This window comes from Rhea americana, unplaced genomic scaffold, assembly GCF_003343005.1.
Source record: "Rhea americana isolate MKP2758 unplaced genomic scaffold, rheAme1 scaffold_175, whole genome shotgun sequence".
In the NCBI taxonomy this organism is placed as follows: domain Eukaryota; kingdom Metazoa; phylum Chordata; class Aves; order Rheiformes; family Rheidae; genus Rhea; species Rhea americana.
The window spans coordinates 259,728-279,387 of record NW_028185872.1 but is presented as its reverse complement, the minus strand read 5'-3'; the positions used below and the strand labels follow the sequence as shown (position 1 = coordinate 279,387).

Here is a 19,660-nt window from a genome sequence, read left to right as displayed (position 1 = left end):
GGTTAATTAAAGCTATCTGAGCCAGAGATGTACATGGTGCCCAGGACAGTTTGGAAAGAAGTCTCAGAGAATAAAGTACCTCATCTTTGTTGCTCCTTGATTCTGGTCATTCCCCCTCTGCCCCCCTCAAAAGAGGGTAAAAATAAAAGCTGGAGCTTAGTTTTATATAACAATATCCGAAAACATTGCTTTGGAGCTAGTTTACCAAATACCATTTGATGATGGCTAACAAAACAAACTCTTTCTACAACAACATCAGTTGAAAGAATTAGGTGATGGTTAAAAAACAGAATACACGTTATCTGTTATAGAAATCTTGATAATATGCACATCCTTCCCCCCTGCTGCCAGACATTAATCAAGTTTCTGTGCAGCATCCTGGGAAAAGACAGGCTAAAATACACAGCACCACAGAGAGAACATTTCATTTTGAAAAACAGACATGCGAGATTAGAAGACAAACAAACCCCTCAAAATATTTGAGCAATTTTTCTTTTTTTTCTGCACTCAACTTGTTATACAGAGGTTTTAAAGCAATCTTTTACAGCCAGTTATGAAATCCCAGAAATCGTCTTGATAAAACAAGCAAAATCGCAGCTGTTACACTAACAGACGGAATAGGTGACCGCATCCGTACTTCCCGTGTGCAGGAACAACGATGCATCTCTGCAATYGCTCTGTTCATCCCCCAGAACTAAAAACTCTTGCAGAGCAACTGGAAAACGTGAGTGTGCTAGTTTAACGAGCAAATCAATCTGACAGAACAAAGCCTTGCGCGCTACTGCATACTGCTATTGATTGCTGCCAGAACGAAAGGATTAAAAGACATTAAAAGAGCACGGCCATCTTCGTCTTCCACTCTCTTTGCTCCAAGTGTTTCAGCATCTTGTGGAAAGAAGCAGCAGCAGCCCCAGCGCAGAGCAGAAGTCTGCCCGACTCCAAAGTCACTGCCTGATTTGGAACATCTCTTCTGCCCACATATATTCTGGAGAACCCCCCCAGATCTCAAACTGGAGGCACAACAGAGTAGCAAGTTGTGCTGTGCGCGCTGCTCAGGGAGAAGATGCTGACAGGGTGCCCCTATTTGCCTGCCGAGAGGAGTGCAAACATAAAAGCTGCTATTTCAGTGCAGTCCATGGCTTGAAATACGAAGACAGCATACAGAGCACTAAAAATATTTTGCCCAAATTTAAGTTGAGAGGGATTCAACTGGGGCAGCAAAGACTGAAAACATTAGTAAAACTGGAGCACTTCTTTTCACGCCCAAAACAAAGGCGAGCTCCAAATGTTCAAAACAGTTACAAGCAAATTGGTTTTTACTCACTCTATGGTACTTATTACCACAGGCACAAGAAACTACAAAACGTCATAGTTATGTATTCAAAATGAGTGTAGTAAGTCTCAAGTTTAATAGTAAAAATACATCCCCAAGCCAAGTGGAACAGAAAAGCAAAGTATTGAAGATTTCCAGAATCATCAATCCTGCAAAGTACAAAATTCAGCTCAGGTCATGCCTTTCGTACACAGATACAGTCTCYAACAAGCTGGTGCATTATGTGGTCRGTAGTAAGAATAAGCTGCAAAAACAGACTGAAAAGGGTGAGGATGGACCATTTAAAACAAAGCTTTTTACATATTCACAAGAAAAAAAAAGATACCACGTGCCTAGCTGGAAATAAGCTACACTTATTAACATTCTGTGGATCAAAACATTCCCAGAGCAGTCCTATTTTACTGGAGGAGACAGGCAAGTTGAATAAATTCAGAGACCTTAAGTGAACTAATCTGTTCTCTCAGGTTTTCAGTGCACGAAAGTCAGCCTCACCACTCCGCAGTGGAGACTCAAATTGCTTTGCACATTAGAGAAAGTAGCAGTTGGACAGTTTTGTTACTTAACTGGATAACTAAATACCAGGATATCATGTTTAAAAGGTTTAAAATATCATGTTCAGTCTCAATTATATTATACAGCATTTGTGTATGTGTGTGCGCGTCTATAAAAACCCTTGAAATGTAGCTACCTGCGAAATGATGACAGGTAGAAGTTAATAATATGTTTAAACACAGTAATACAGAGTTTTCAGTACCAATAAGCACGCACACTAGAGGCAAATGCCAGCACAAGACACTTATTTGAAGCCACAAGATTGATGTTTCTCAGCTTAAACGGCAGTCACTCCAACTATTTAAAAGAATGAGATGCATACAAATTTTCTTCAGAATGAACAACGTGCAAGTAAGGGCAGAGTGACTGCTATACTCTCTTTAAGTAAACATCCATGAAGTTGCAACCATATGTACTTACAGCATACAACTTTCAGAATATTTTTCTTATCTCAAGGATCATCATCTTATGAGTGCCCCAACCATATTTCCAAGTGTGTACAAACTCTAGCAGAAAAGGACTATGACATGAAATCATGCATTTCCCTGCTCCCATGCTGCTGAGCAATTTAGAGGCATTTTGTTTACTGAAATTTTCACATCAGCAGTGTGAGTAAGAATATTTTAAGGTTAAAAAAWAAAAAGAAATCTGTGCATTGGAATTCCTTAGAATTTTGTTCAGTACCTCTTGAAAAATTTGAGTTTAAGCAGATACTAGATGCTCTTGTAAAGGCAGTATGTGYATTCACAAAGCTCCTCTTACTTAGGTCTTTCAAAGTAGTTGGCAAATGCAGACTGTAACATTCACTTACAGTGGCAGCCAGAGAGAAGCAGACACTTGCTTCATCATTTTACCATTTGTAGTCATAGGAAATAACAGATGGATTTAAGGCAGACCAGGAACACAAAGCACAAGGGCACCCAGAAACCCAAAGTTTTACCAAGGTGAGGCAGGTAGAGGGGAAGCTTGCGGCTCTCTTGCTCAAGCTGTACATTCAAAACATAAAAAGGTGGATTTTTATAAAATAGTGTAACTTTGTTCTTCTGCTTTCCAAGCAAGGATAACAGATCCAATGGCGATTACCTTATGAGCATCTMAGCAAGCAAACGATTACTCTGGGCAATATTAATCTGATTCATCATCTTTTTCAATAAGCTATGTATTTTCACCTGTCGAGACAGATGGCACTTTGACAAAGTCRTTTAAAAATACGATACGAAAAGAATGCTGAAAGATGCTGAGGCCATCACCTGCTAAAATGAATGGCAGAAATCCAGCAATAGCAGTCATGTGGATGAAATAAGCAGGCTTCTGTGCAAATGCTGTAACTTCAGAAAAGATTGTGCAATTTGTCATTTAAATATGCAGACAGGTTAGYTAATCCAAAAGAAAAACTAAGTGAAATATGCTTATAGGACAGAAAAGAATCCTGTCCACCACATCACACTTCTAAAATGAAAGTAAGTGTTCTGTTTTCTTTGTTTTTTAAAGCAAATCTCTAAGTCATTAATTTAAATTCCGTAATATTGATCATTACTTAAGTCAAGACTGGGCTTCTTCCACATCCTAAAGAATAATTACAAAACTAATTATTTCATTTCATTCTTTCCCTGACTGCAAAATTAAATGAGTTTCAGTGCTCTGAAATTGTTTGCATTAGATCATTTTCACAATCCTGAATCACCAGGCAATGTAGAACTTCAAGGAATGCCAACATTACAAAACATATTTCATACTATAATACAAACACACAGACTATGACAAAGCAAATCAGACTAATACAGTCAATTATTTTCATCTTCATAATCATTCCTAAATCACAAGTGAAATTCTGTGCACACACACACAAATCCAGCTCCAGCTGTTTTCTTCTTGCCATTGAGTTTCCTCATCATCTAAAAAAATCTCACAGATCATTAAAACTCTTTAAAACTTAACTAGAAAAATGTAAAGCAGAATACATTCTCCTATGACAGTAAACAAGATATTTTTTCCGGATTTAACAAGACTTGTCTCAAGGTTGATTGACTTGAGCATGAAAGAAACAATAAATTCCACCAGAGCTGCTTAGCTGGTTTAGCAACAGTCTCCCACAGTTGCTAAYGAAGACCAAAACTGGTGTAGAAGCCTAATCATGGACGGGGATCCAACCTGAGAGCATGGCAAGACAAATACGTCTAAGTATATGACATCTAGAGAGAGAAAACTTTTAATAGTCCTGTGCAAACAGAATTTACTCCTATGATTTTAGCAAAAAGCAGAAGTAGCATCTATTGTGAATGAACTATATGTAACAGCATGGGAAGGAAAAATAGTATTTTTAACTACAAAGTATGCATCTTAAACTTTCAGCATGACTTGCAAGACCTGAAAAGAACTWGTCAACCACATGTACTTGAGGTAAAATGGGCATTTTCAGGGATGAACAGCTTGCTTGTAGAAACCATTCTGATAGCAGATAGAGAAAGCTTCAAATACCCATACAAACTGCTGTCCTGTGCAGGTTCCCTTCCATGTTAACTAAAGTGTAAGTCTGGAAGCTGAGGAGAGGCAATGTTTTCACACTTTCTGTTCCAGTAGATAAAATGAAATAAGACAGAATGTGTGCAACAATCAAACATTAGAAACAGCATAAACATGAAAATTAAGCCTATGTATAGATTTGTTCCGAATGAACAAATTTTTAGCGACATCGCGCTTACAAATCCCAAACATGCAAGCAAGCTTATTTCTGCAGTACTGTGGAGTCTGAMACTCAGCAATCACTTCCAAGAAGAATGAGAAGTAGCTGCAAAATCAGTAAAGAAAAAATAGCACAATAGCACTAAATCACCTTGTTTTTAATCAGTACAAGCAATTTTTAAAATCTAGAATAAAAGGCACTTAAGCAGCATCATTTGGTGCTGAATTTCTTTCCAGATGGTGCACACGTACTTTGTGTACAAGAAACATGCAAGACAGAGGCATGCTTTTCTGCACCTCCGAACTGCATGGACTTATTAGGACTTACTGCTAGCAACAGAGTCAAGTAAGTGTGTCTGCAAAAAGAGCTGTTCGCCAAGAAAGCTCTTCAGTGCATAGAAAGACTACAGAGGGACTGCTTGATGTTCAAGAGTCCCATGAGAGTGAGTAACAGCCATACTTTTTCCTTTCAAGTGAATCTATAAGGAAATAAGAGGTTTGTTGATAATCTGCAGCACAGGTTATCAAAAAAAACACAGCTAAAAACTTAAAAGGAAAACAGTTCCTATCATCTAATGAAGTGCAGCAGCTAGTTGCGTATTAGGAAGAACATTAAACCAATGACAGGATGGCACCAGTAGCTACACAATAAAGTTTCTAAAGGCTCTGCATTCATGGTTGTGAAAGTTCCTGGATAGACTGACCCTCCCATAATTGCTCCATATTACCCATAGGAACAAAGTTAAATGAACTGAAAAGGAAAGGCTTTACTGTAAGTCATTATCAAGCAACCACAACTGTCAGAACAATTCCAGTAACCTACTAATGGACTACATCGGCATTTCCTCAAATTTTACATACTGTATGCTGAGCTAATATTCAGTAGGAGTGATGTTTTCATTATACATTTTAAACTAGAAAAAATAATTTAGATTATACCTTTGACCAGAAAGGGGGCTGCTTTGACCAGAAAGGGGGAAAACCCCCAAAACACAAAACAAAATAAAAAATCACACACATACCAAAGAACATTTCTAAGTGCATACATGTAGGAACAGCCTTCAATATCCAACAACATCAATTGACAGAAGAGCAGCCCTATCACGACAACCTGCCATTACTGGTCTGTTGTGCACACATCTGAATACAATAGGTGCACAAATTACCAAAAGAAAAGCCACCCAGCATCTGCACCGTAAGAAAAAAGGCTGTACCACTTCCCGACTCTGCTGCTTTTGACTTGGTGTGCAAACTCAGAAGAAATCATTCCACTAGTCTCATACAGAATGCAATCTTTGTCTTGCAGAAGAGCCCTGTGATACAAACCAACTCAAAAGGCTATCCAAGATATTAAATACAAATGCTAGCAAAGCTAACATACAAATGAAGTGTGAGTTACTCCACGTTTGACTACCCAATTTTATTTTGCTACAAAGCTCCGAAATACATACTGGTGGAAACTCTTCTGCTTCCAAACTCTGCATTTCAGCTGCTGTGGTTTGGGGGGTATTTTTGGCAGCTGCAGAAAGCTACATGGCTTTCAACTAGGATTTAGTCAAATTACTTAATGTTACAACCACCTGTTTATTGTGTTTCAAAATGTAATTCTTATAATTACCTAGTTAACAATATATTGAACATGTTTTAAAATATAAACTGCACAATGCATTCGACTCCAATTCAAGACGCAACTCAATAACAAAGATCTCTAAAAGTGTTCCACCAACCCAATTTCACTGCATCCTCAGGCTTGTCTTTCTATCTAACACTGAAAAAGACAGCATTCTTCCAAAAGTGAGACAACAGTCAATATAAATAAGTCTCTTAAGTGAGAGGAAAGCAGCCTGCATCTTTTGCTTGACAACTCAACTAAGAAGCTTAAAAAGTTCTAAGTAAAACCATACTCTCAGGCTAAAATGGATGCGTTTTAGTGGGAATTTGGATCTAGATCACCAACATGGGTTTGAGAGAAAACATCCTCAAAAAACAAGGGTCAATGTTTTACATCAAGCCCCCAGAAAAGCATCAGACTAAGATTGGTGTAGCCTACCATACAGCAGCCAAGAATGAGGAAAATCTAATTGCATTGGTACAAAAGCTCAATTTAAGTAAATTCAAGAATGACATTTATTTATATAGGAATATGATAACTTTCCAGAGATAACATACATATTCATGACAAATTGAAATAATTACTATTTAACAGCTCCATACCCATCACATGATATTCAGTGGTTTACACTGGAGGTTCCAATAGCAAATAATGACCAAACACTTCTAGTCTTAAAGAAGTAAGCAAGTATACAGTTTGCTCACACACACACACACACACACAAAAAGACATATTAAACTAAGAAGGGATTCTCAGATTCTGCTTTGAGAAATCTTATCTTCCAAATACAGCTAGCTCTGTTAAGTGTCTATCTAATCAGTCTACACCTTAGGAATAATTTAGTGCATCAAAAGCAATGTTTTCTGCTGTTTAACATGAGCATTCCTAAGGAGGAAGGCCACAATACCGTAATTATAATGGCATGAAGAGACCCTTTGGAAGCCACCGTTTTTTCCTGAAGATGACCTCTTCATGAAAACATTTCTACAGAGAATTTCTGCATTGTAAGTGCTTTCTATMATTCTATAAGTATCTGAATGGCTGATACTTCTCTTAATTCTAAAATGTTTTTCAATTCTTAACTGTGAATATTATTAGCATGTTCTCTAGCTGGAAAGTTATTTATACTATACACATTATTATTGTGACAATGCATGAAAACCATACAGCATCTACCAAGGGTAAATAAAGAAAACTACAAATACTGATGGTAGCTCCTCTGAAACATCAATCTATTTCCTAATTTTTAAAAAGCTATGCAAAAGAAATTTCCTAAAACTCAACAACTATTGGTTCTGTTTAAAAGATGCACGTACTTATCAGAATCAACCCATGTAAAATGTATTTCAGTACTTGTCAAAATCCTAATTTCAATACAGACCTTGGAGGGAGAAGCTGTCCTAGTTAAGAATCAGTGTTTAAAGGAAAGCTAAAAGCAAATAAAACATGCATCACTGACTTGTTTATTTCTGAAATGAGCAACTAGCTTCAGTGGCAATCACAGAGCTCAAGTTTGAAATGTTTTTTTTCCATCTCTCCCTCTCCTCGAATCAAGGGCACATTTCTAAGGTACAGCCAAGAACCCAGAACCGGAGCAATGTTGTAATCCTAGCTAGCCTTCTGCTTGGTGAGGTATTCTGGGAATCTCACAACCCTGCTCTGAGTTTGTGCTCTTTGATTTCTGCAGGCATTCATAAAGACCTAGGATAGTTAACAGTTTTTTTACCTGTTAATGAATGGAAGTTCATGCAAGAACTTTCCTATTTTATAGAGATGAAAAGCAAGCAATGAGTTTTGACGTTCTTAAGGCTAAAGTCTGTTTGTCTGCATTGTATTTCACCCCCGTATTTCAGCTTTACAGCTCATTTAAGCCCATAATGGAGGCTATAAACCAAGTCCCCAAACTGGGTTTTCTGTGTGCATGTGTTTTTTTTTTTAATCAAATACAATTCATTTTAGACATACTGAGTTATAAAGGTATCACAAAGTCACAAATGTCAGGAAATCTATTGATTAGAATATTTCTTTTTAAAAAAGCAACCAAGCTATTAGGAAAGTATACAAATAAACCTTGTGAGACTAATAAAATATTTTTATAGTGTCTTTGGGTTGTTTTTCTTTTTTATGAGTCCTAAATATTGCACACTGAGATGAAAAGCACTAGTTGATTTTATTCTAATGAAACTCAAACTATTTTTAAAGAGAAAACTTTTTTAAAATGCTGAAACATTTGGCTGATSTTCATGTGCTTTTATTAAGTTATTTATAAATAATAATGATGCCCARGAGACCATCTTTCTTCACTGCCTGCAAGCTTTGAACCTCCCCAAATTCTCATTAAGCTACTTTAACAACTTGCTCATATAGTTATATAATTGCAATCCCATAATAAGCAAAGTTTCTCTCCTCCTGAAGACATGAACCATCTCCCTCATTATGCAATGTTTACTATCAAAACGAAAAAAAACAGATAAATTATGTTCAGGCTAGTTTTGCGGGCAAGTATCACACGATATGCCCACGTCTGGTGTTCAGCCTGGGACTGCGACACAGGAAGCCTCCCCAGCCACTTTTAAAGYGTCCTGTGTCATTCTGCTACGGATCTTGAAGAGATGCCGGCAGGCTTGGAAATAAAGCTCATTCAACTCCACACAGAAACCAGGCTAAAGAAAGGAATCACTGACTGGATAACTACAATCAAGAAAACTCTGTAGGAAGAGGAGGCAGGAGAAAGAACAGAATCTTATTTAGAAACAGAAATAGAATACAAATTGTATGCACCTTTAAATATGCTTCTGCAATAATAAAGTCTTCTTTGTTCCAATCTGTCTTTTGAAAACCCTCTCATTTGCGTTGCCTGTCTTCAGAGAGAGCACACTACCCTATCAAAAGAAATCAGTTACAGATATTCCAATCTACGCTTATGCAAGGCATTAAGTAAGCTAAGGTGACCGCTGTCATCATTCACGTTGGCTAACTGCAACACTAGGCTGCACTCTTAACGCAATAGTTCCTCAGCTTTCCTCATTCAAGGGAGCAAAGAAAATAAGTTAATGGTGTTTAATTGCAATTGGGAAAACTGACAACATTGCTAGACCTCTTGCAGTAAATGGTCAGCAGAGAAATATTTAACCAAGAAATTCCTCAATCTCTTCCAGTTCAACAAAGTACTGAAGTCTTCTATTACTATTGTACAGCATGTCTACAACCAAATTACACCATACTCAGGGTTTCTTTGCAACCACTCCAACTAAGGACATGCCTAATGCAGACTGTCCTTTTATAATAGATCTATTGTTTTCTTCATAACTGTTATAAAGCAAATTATTCAATATCAAGCTTTCCTTCAGTTAAAATCTGTATTAAGATAACATGGTAACAAGAACAACATACTCTGCTTTGAGAAGAGCAAAAAAAAAGTTTAATTTGGAGATAACTTTTGCAATAAAACCACCCTTATTTGGGTCTATCTAATGTAGAGCTCAGCAGTTTGAGGCTGCAGAGCAGGCAGCCAGCAGGGCACCCAGGGAAGAGGCTCATCACACTCCTCCTCCCCYGCTGCTTCCCTAACCACCTTGAGCAGAAAACAAAGTAATTGGTGTAACTGCTGTTTTTCCTATTGCCTCTCTCTTTCCAAGCAAAATGAAGGAGAGGCAGAGGCATATTATCTGTCAGCTGAAGAAGTTACTGTGCAGGCGTCTGAGTCTCCCCAGCAATCAGGGGTGAGGGACGGGACGGGAAGSGAGACAACAGTAACTGTCAGGTTTTAATCCGGCACTGAAGGGCTACTGAAGCCCAAAGGGTGGCAAAGGAGACCGACCAGCAAGAGCRTGCTAAATGGAAATCACATGGTGGAGGGAGGAGCAGAGAACTGTGATAACAAAGAAAAATGAATTAAATGGAATTAAATGAAAGTAGAAAATGGTAGCTTTTTCCCCAAAGGACAACACACCTATAATCAAGAATCTTATAAGGCGCCTCAGCATTTCATTAAGCTGACTTCTCCATTACTGAAGTTAACATTTGCTAGCAACATCAATATTTAGAGGAAAAATGGTCAGCAAGTCACTCCCCCTATTAAGATTTGGACTGAATTACGAATGAGAACAGTTGAAAACAGTTTCCAGTGATCATTCTCTACTGAACGTGGCCATTTCTGCCCAAACAACAGGAAATTTGAAATAGTTCTGTGGAAGAATGAAATGCAATAATAACAGTAATAATGACATTAAGCACTTCAGAGTGCTTTAAATATATGAAATGTTGCACAAACATTAATTTTTCCTACACTTCTCCACGAATCAGTTGTGTCTAATTTACCACCACTACGCAACTGCTGCAGATTCCTGCTTTTCTTTCGCTCGCCTCTCTGATTCCTCTTTCCTCTTCTGCATGCAGAACGCATCCCGCTTCAATTTGTTCTCTCTCCTTCTGTAAAGTTTCCCATCCACCTCCTCAGGCATCTCTACCCTCTCTGTTCCCAAAGCTAGAGGTTACAAGAAACACAGGGGAGCATCATCTCTTCAGGGATTCTGAACGATGGGGCAGGCGTAGGACCGAAGGAACACAGCTCGTGAGACCTGCGGCGGCACGGGCCCCTGCTGCACCACGAGCCACTCCTCTTAGAAAGGACGGGATCTTACTTTTGTGAACTGGAGCTGAGTAGTATCGTGATAGTCACGTAGCGGCCCCAAAATGACAGAACAAATGTGCTACAGCAAACACAGATGACCACAAACTGCTTCATTTAGGTTTTCAAGGAATTCAACCTGGGTAATAAAAGCATGTAGTTTCTACATAAGTCTGGGGAGTCTTAKGCATCAATTTTCACATATTCATCAGTATCACCTGAAATGATTACCTCACTAACGTGAGGGAAATATTTTTAGTCGCAATAAATTTGCAATAGTGTGTGTGCATATGTATCAAACACATTAGTTCCTCTATCACTGACTTAAAATACAATTCATCAATAACAGCAGAACTTCTCWAAGTAAACAATAAGCTGACAGGATTCTTTCCTCTTAGGCAGCACTTTTCAGGGCAGTTTTTAAACTGCTAAGCTAGATCTATTCATTAAAATTTTTATTTTCTTTAGATGGAAAAGAGCATTACAAGAAAAGGGATGACTTATTTAYTTTCCTGGCAAAAAGCACACAAACAGAAAAGATGAGACATTTACTGAATTGCAAAGACCCAAGGAAGCAAACATTCAAAAATCAGCTGAAAATATTTCTGCAGTAGATTTGACGATAATTCTTTTAGCAACCGACATGTCAAAAATCTAAAGCACTAGGTAAAAACATTAACAGGGCATCATTATCCCATTTAATTTATCATTTTTCCAACCTCATTTTAACTGACCACCAGCGTGCTTTTTAAAGAGCATTCACGGAGAACGCGCCGAGAGTAAGCGTCAAGTTTCCTTTTGTCCTGTCTCACACGGTAGTGCAGAAAAAGAAAGGCTGACAGACAACCCTGGTACGCCGCACCGGGTAAGAGCCCGGGCATCAGTAATTGTACGTGCTTGCAGAGAAACCCTTGCTAATCTGCAAGGTTTAGTTCACAGCATTTCAGACACGCTGTCATGATCCTGTTTCTGCACCATTTTAACAGTCTTTTCCACATTACAGATTCCTAAGATTCCATGCTCGATGTCCATTAGCAAATTAGGAAAGAAATATGTAAAAGGCTAAAGCACTTAATATACAAATTAAGCAGAGTCATAAAGTGAATGCTTTGATACTCTATACTAATAYGTAATTACTGTGGCTTTATTTCATTGCTTGGCAGGATGTAAGGTACTTGCAAAGTTTATGTTTCCGCCTCAATTTCTCAAGCTCTTTTCATAGGTTTCACAACTTCACAAAAAACGTATCTGAATTCTTACTGCGGCACCTTTGTGACCGATTTATACACATCACCTAGTTCTACCAAGTAAGCCAGCATCATGACTTACTGCACTGCAAATATGCAGCATCTCAAAAGGCTTGCCAGTTTATTCTAGGAGCATGTTTGATAAAAATTTGCCAGCTCTGGTGATTTCTTGGGACCTTCTGCTAACTTTAACATTTTTTGGCAGTAATAGCTCATTAACTGCTTTTCCCGAGGACAAATAYGTTGAAACCTTTTAATAGTTTCCCTGGCCAGTATCTGTTTCCGAACTTGTGGGTCCTCAATTCAAAGGTTTTGAACATCTTGTKAGCTTCTGATTTCTTGCCAAGGTTTTCTTCTGTTTCTACACCAGATTCCTTCATATACTTTAAAGTTATCGCCACCTYGCAGCACTATTCCATGTTTAATTCTGGCCCTGTTTCTTAAAAATTCCCAACTCACATTAGTTGCTTGTTTTGTTTTTCTTAATGTTGCAATTTTWAAAATCTTGATATTTTCAAGTGATCACCTAGAAGATGATTTRCCTTTTTCTGAGACTGTATTTTTATTCTATAAACATACTGAAGAGCTTAGTATGTTTAAAGAGATCAAAGTAATCAATACCTGAAAGAGCGCTAGACTAAATTTCTGAAAACATCTGCCAGGCGATGTTTATAAAATGTTTGAAAGTTTCCTCTCTTCATTGTTTTAACTTTTCAAAACATCGTGTTTAGAGGGACTAAGTCAGTTTCTTAGAAGTGTATTTTACAATAACTTCAGAAATAATCCACTTATCTTTCCTTAAGAAAGTGCCAAATATATAAAAATATTTATTGCTCATCACAAAAAAGAAATCATAAAATTTAGAAAGAAAAAGGTTTACCCAGAAAAAAAGATATTCATTCTTCCATTCTTCAACATAGAGTATTTCAATTAASATTCTCCTCCCAAACATTAAGCCTATTTTATCCTGGAAACTTTACACTTCCTGATTATCTAGGCATAATATAAATACAACCTAACAAAAGTCATAATTCTAGCTCCAGACCAATTAATTTCTAAGTTATAAAAATAGTAAGAAACTTTAGTTTTAATTTTCCATAAAAGCTTTTTGTACAGTTCTGGCTAGAAGTTTTAATTTATCATCGTTAAGAAAGCATATCTGTTAAGGCCACCTTTTTTTTTTTTTTTTTTTTTTAAATGGAAGCCTGCCCTCTTGTGTAAGATTGGAGTTTAACATGACTAAGGTTTAGAAGAATACAGAGGCAAAGATTGATGCTACTGTAAATCCTGGCCATATAGAAGGCCTAAAAGACATGCACCTTTCCAGTAATGTTCCACTGGCGTTCCTTTTCCTCTTCAAGTGCTTTTTACTTACTGCTAACAGGGGATAACCACCAACTTGTACAGAAAAGTAGTCACTGTATACATGTAATAAATAGGCCACGCATGCAAATTAGAGTTCACCCAAAAGAGCAAACTGACAGACTTGTTCCAAAGTCCTCTAATACAAAATTACACCAACAAATTCCCACAAATGTAAAGCCATATTTGCCCTTCAAAGCAAAACATCAGAAGTAAAATAACTGATGAGAGGGTAACRCACAAATGAGCTACTCATACTCTAAAGCCCTCTGCAGTAAGAATTGAAAAAGAAAAAAAAAAGAAAAAAGYATTTTCTATTTTTCTTATATATTAGCTAATAAGTTAGGAGTCAAACTCAAAGTATTTAAACACATAGTTAATTTAGGATTTAGTCTTTCCCCACATCCTCAGTAGAGACAAGAGGAAAAAAAAGAAAGAAAGAAATGTTCTGAGCCTAACACTGATAAATAAAAGAGGGGAAACAGTACAATGGCTAAGTCATGGGGACTTTCCATTTTGGTTTTTAACCCTTATCCTAGTTGTTATACTGCAAAGGTATATACTTTCTTAAGATCAAAAGAGGCCAAGCATGAAGTCTAAGTCAGAAGTGACTYGAAAAAGCCCGCTGAAGACAACATAAAAACATCCCTTAGTGTTRACAAGCTCCTAAAGTAGAAATCGCTGAAAACTAGCACACCCACTACATGCATTTCACAGCACGAGCCACAAGCGTTTTTCCAGCTGCACAAGTACCAGTGCTCTTGCAGAATACAAAGTGTAAACCGTTCATTATGGATATTGTCTACCAAGGGACAAAGCTTTCATGCTTTCATCCATACTTCAAATTAAGAATGTTTCACCTGAGAGGTGAAGAAAAAAAAAAAAAAAAAAAAAAAAGAGTTAGGCACCCTCAACATAAGTAAATGTGCATGTTAAACAGAAATAAATAAGGCTTACTTTCGAAGGTGTTCATGTTCCTTAAGGAATAGCTCTGTTCTTCTGTTATTCACACCAGACCCACTTTTATATGATCTAAAATGTAAGAAAATTCGAAAAACTTTTTTCCAAAAGTTTTTTGGCAGACGGTATTTACAGATCTACATACTATCATGCTTTATTACCCCTAAGTGACTAAACAGAGAAGTTTCAGTCATGTTAAGATATTTTAAAACTGATTTGACATAACTTAATAGTTTTAAARACATGAGTTCCTCATCACAGTAAAATGAAACAAAACAATCTTATTATCACTCATTATAGCTTTACTAAGATTCATGAATTCAAGTAACTTTTCTTGTTTTGTTAAGAGACAGATGAATCAGCTATGTCAATTATTCTCCTCCTACAGGAGGACTGCATCTTCTCCTTCATRGAGAAGGAGCTGCTGTAACACACAGTACAATTTACAATAAACAATATGACTTACTCGATATCTTTTCGTACTGATCCCAACAGATTCTCCCTTTCTCTTATTGCCAGAAAGTTTGCTTTGGTTTTGTGGAATTCATGAGTATAATCCTGTAATAAAACAATGACTACAAAATTAGTTCAATTTAAAAAACAATAATACTTGAGTAAGATCTGACCATCTTTTAAAATATTAGCTGTCCTTTGATTAARAAGTACAAAGACAGCTTAAGTTAACATTGAAACTGCTGGGAAGGCAATACAAAGTATATGTTAGCAAATACTCTAAGAGCAGTGAGATTTACTTTTGTTAGCTACAGTTAAGCTCATAGTGGAAGATTCACAGAAATTCCTTCTCCCTTTTTCATGTATCTTCAACTTTCTGAGGAAGAATCATTTTGTGTTGGAATTTCCCATAAATGGATTGAACCTGAAGTACTGGTAAAACTTACTCATTTGACGTGGTGAAGGCATCTTTGCATTTATTTYGTTAAGCTATACTGGATGAAAAAAAATTCTCAAGAGTAAAAGACAATTAGTTTTTAATGATTTTCAAGTTGTAATTTTACGTTAACAACTTTTCAGGCAGCTAATGTTTCTTGAAAGACAACCTAACTGGCAACGGGTGTTTTTCATATGAATGCTATAGCTTTTACAAAATGTTACACCTTTTATTCTGTGCACTGAACAGACACTAGAGGGAAAAAAAACCAAAAAACACATACTTCATATATCTAGCCTAATAAAACCTTCATTTTTAATATTACTTCTGTGAAAATGTAATTAATCTGAAACATAGCTTATTTCCTTCAAGTCCCTTTATTTTATGTGGTTTTACAACCACATTTTCCTATTTTAAATGTTATGCACCTCTAATATTGCTGTGACAGACCACACAAACAATAACATTAATTCATTATAGCACTTTTCCCCTTTTGCTGTATTAAAGGCATTGACATGATGGCATGTTATAGTGTTCTTTCTTAGCTAGACTTTGCCCTTTAAATGATGGCTTTCTACAACTCAAATGGTATGAAATTTTAAAYGATTTGATGAGATAACATAAAAAATGCTATTTTTTCAACCCAGAGTTAGTTTTGGGGGGTCTGGGGAGCAAAAAAGTGAGTTGGGACTGGAAGCACTTACATCTTTTAGCAAAACATTCAAATACAAGACTTTRTAAAGGATGAGATTACACAAAATGCTTTTGCCTGTAGAGAGATGAAAGCACACCAGTACCAGATAGGCTTCYGCTCAAATTGTTAGTTATTTTTGGTCTAGTTTAACTTTTCTACTCAGATGAAAGAGAGACATTAAATATTACCATATAAGACATAYAATTCAGTGAAAGACTCTTTAGAAAGGAACCTGAACCCAGAATCAAGTTTGTGCAGAATAATCCACACGACATGTTTTAGAAGCAAGTTGTATTCATTTGCGCAGACCGCAAAACATTCCAAATACTCTCACATAAGAACTGGGCAGCAACCCAAGCAGAAACCTGCACAGGCCCTGAGAACAGCCCAGATCTATCTTCATTAGAAACTTCCAAATGTCCTTCCAAATGTCACTTCCATAGTCAAGACTTTGAATTGCTTTTTTTCATGTAGCCTCCTTAGTGCAGCTTTTTCCTTTATCAGAGATCTCCAGTGGCAATTAATTTTAGGTAACTAAATATTAAAGACAGTAGAACACAATTTAACCAAAAAAAATAAGGGCAAAAAAATGCTTTACAGAAGATGGTATTTTCTTATAGATCTATGAATAAATGGTCATACTCATAGACTACTTAGAAACAAACTTCTCCAAGATAAGTATTTAATTTTAGTTATAAGAATGTTTTTGAATCCTGCACTCACAATACATATAAAAAAAAGATTTTTCAGTTAATTAGAGTCTTCTCTTGTTGCACTTTAATCACAAACAATACCGCATGCATTTTTCAGTAACACTGCGTCCCTGAGATATCTCCTGGACAATCAGTGTGCGTGCATATATACATATATTTTTTTGTATATGCATGTATATATGTACACATATAAGTGACTGTGTATGTGTGTATATACGTGAGTGTAATCATGTACACAGTATGCTCGTACATACACAAAATGAACAAATATGTTATAACATCAACAATATCAATAATTATTCCAACAAAGCAACAGAAGAAAAGCAAGAAGCATGTATTTGTTACCTGTAATATATCTCTGTGACGCTGTAACGTATGCATCAGTGCAGCATTCAGGGATGGAACTCCTGCACTATTTGTATATTCTGCCATTTTGTCATTTATTCCAGTAAGCTGGAGGAGAAGAACAAGAAATAAGTTATTTTTGTAAATTATTAAAAGCTGTAGTAAAGCTGTAAACTAGCTTGTAAAGTTATAAGACAGCTAAGTTGAAGGAGCTAGCTATAATAAGAGATACACTCCTCCAGAAATACTTACCACCCACACTAGTAGTATACAGTCATTTTTGTCACAGGACAGGATACTGTGTACCAGTATCTACTAGAGGCTGAAGTCAAAATACAGTTAACTTGCTTTACCTTTCCCAGAAGCTGTTCAATCTCCACAGCCATGGTCTCAAACATTCTGTCCTGGCTCGATCCATTTAAGAGAGGAGTTGTGTCAGAACTAAGGGAAAAGAACAGTTACTGTAAAGTACATATTTTCATGAATGTAGGAAATACAGAAACACTAGTGGTAGGTGTTAGTAGACTTCATTATCTAAGTCTCCTAAGGTAAAAAATGTAAGTTCATATAATAACATTTCTCTCTTATACCGTGTTGTTAGTTCAGATAATAGCTAAAAGTATATATCACTTGGGGAAAATAAAACCTCTCTTTGGAAGATATGCCTGACGTTAAACATTTGTCTAGCACCAGCACACAGCAGTACTTGTCTAGCACCTATGTCCCTCTCCCCCCAGGTTTTGAGCTTGACCTTTAGGGTTAAGGAAAGAACACTGCAGTATTAGTATGTTACAACAGTTACATAAACATCCATCATAAACACAGTGCTAGGACTTCCCACTCACATTTTATGCAGATAATGTTCCACAGAGCAATACAAACTGTAAAATTTATCACAATTTCTATTTCATACAGTTCACCTTCTCCATGCTTTTAAAGAAAAATCAAGAACATGAGAAATCACATCTACTCAACAGAAGCATACCACATAGTATGCCAACCTGCAGAAATATGACAGCTAACATCTTTCAAAGATGCTGGCTACTCTCTGCTTTAGCAGTCTATCATAATTACAGGAAGAAAAAGAAGGAAGAAGTTTTACACAGGAAAGTGAAAGTAAGTAAAACAATTAGATTATACAACAAGTAATGCACAGAAAAGAAACATGAGACAGAGACTTGGACATTAATACAGGAGCAGCAYGACCATCTCGAGGTACTCTCTCAGGCTTACAGAACAAGAAATTCAGGGAAAGACTCAAGAAATGATTCAATCCTCTAGTGGGAGGAGGATTTACATCCAATCCACTGAGGTATCTGCTCCTTGAAAACAAGAAATGCTCCGATGATTCAAAGAACAGGATCAAGTTCACTAATCAAAGTAATATTTACTCAAAAAGACATGAAGAACATGAGGCTAAAGTGTATAGATAGATGCAGGTTTGCATCTATCAAGATATACCTCACAGGATTAAGAAGGATAGGAAGTAAAAATAAATTTTAACCAAAAAATCAACACATACATGCACACAGCAGTCATACTCACAACCGATGTGCAATACCAGAACTCATAATCAATACTCCAAGAACGTTACTTTTTTAAAAGGCTGAACACAAGGGAAGAGAAGTTGATTATGAGTGCTGTGGAACTGCAGGAAGACCTCAACCCTGGCCCGTAAACTGAAAAGACTTGAAAAGTTTTATTGTACTAACTCTCCAGTCAAACATTAATCTGCCTACAGCAAATATACATATATATACTTCACGTGCGTGTGTGTGTGTATATATATATATATATATATATATACACACACACACACACACACATAGAGAGAATATATATATATATATTCTATGTAGCTCTCACTACTTATCTCAGAGGAAAACCAGGAACTAGTAGCTACCTCTTCCACAAGGAGGAGAGAACTACCTACTTGTATTCCCTGCTTTGCTGGTTACTTCCTTGGACCAGTCACAGCAGTTCTGTGCCCCTCATTAAAATGGGAATTACAAATATGATGCCTTTCCACCCAAGATGTATGAGGCTGAATTCACAGAGTACAGGAGCTTCAGTAAATGATGTGAAAACCTCTGGTGCGTTAATACATGAAAAACTAGAAAACAAGCTGATGCAGCCAGCTGAACTGCACATACAGAGCCATCATTCGTTCGTATGCTGTCCCCGCAATTACAAACCACAGGTTAAGTACAGTTTGCCCTAGCAACACACATGCACCACTACAGACCGTGTATCTTGCTCACTCGTGTGTCAGTCCCCCTGAATATTGCACTTAGACCATTACCAGTATTGTGTAACTAATAAGCATTGAAGTGAGCTTCTTAAGAAATTAGGCATAAAAGCCACGGGTGGCAGTGGGGTGGCAAGTACGAAGCAAACTACAGAGGGAACCAAGCACTCAAAGCAGCGTTGAAACATAAAGAAACGGGTTAGTACCTATACCTGTCGCGCCTTCCGTCTCGGGTGCYGCTGTAGCTGGTGCACAGCTTGCTGAAGGAGACCAGCTTGAGGTCCAGCTCGTTCTCCAGCTGCCTCGCCTGCTTCCTGAGGTCTGAACAAAGCAGCCGAGAGCGGCCAAGGGGTCAGGGGGCCGAGCCCCGGCCGCAGCTCCCGGCACGGCGGC

General features: G+C 37.2%; 1 protein-coding gene across 1 annotated transcript in view; it reads right to left on the bottom strand.

Moving 5' to 3' along the window:
* GOSR1 (golgi SNAP receptor complex member 1) overlaps nucleotides 1-19,616 on the bottom strand; it is a gene marked incomplete at its 5' end in the record, with an annotated part of 33,120 nt that extends 13,504 nt beyond the window's left edge. Inside the window, 5 exons of the mRNA XM_085301240.1 lie at nucleotides 14,376-14,450; nucleotides 14,845-14,936; nucleotides 17,020-17,127; nucleotides 17,373-17,460; nucleotides 19,480-19,616. Coding sequence (XP_085157366.1) covers nucleotides 14,376-14,450; nucleotides 14,845-14,936; nucleotides 17,020-17,127; nucleotides 17,373-17,460; nucleotides 19,480-19,616 — 500 coding nt within the window. The remainder of the gene's footprint in view (nucleotides 1-14,375; nucleotides 14,451-14,844; nucleotides 14,937-17,019; nucleotides 17,128-17,372; nucleotides 17,461-19,479) is intronic.
* Nucleotides 19,617-19,660: the final 44 nt, after the last annotated feature.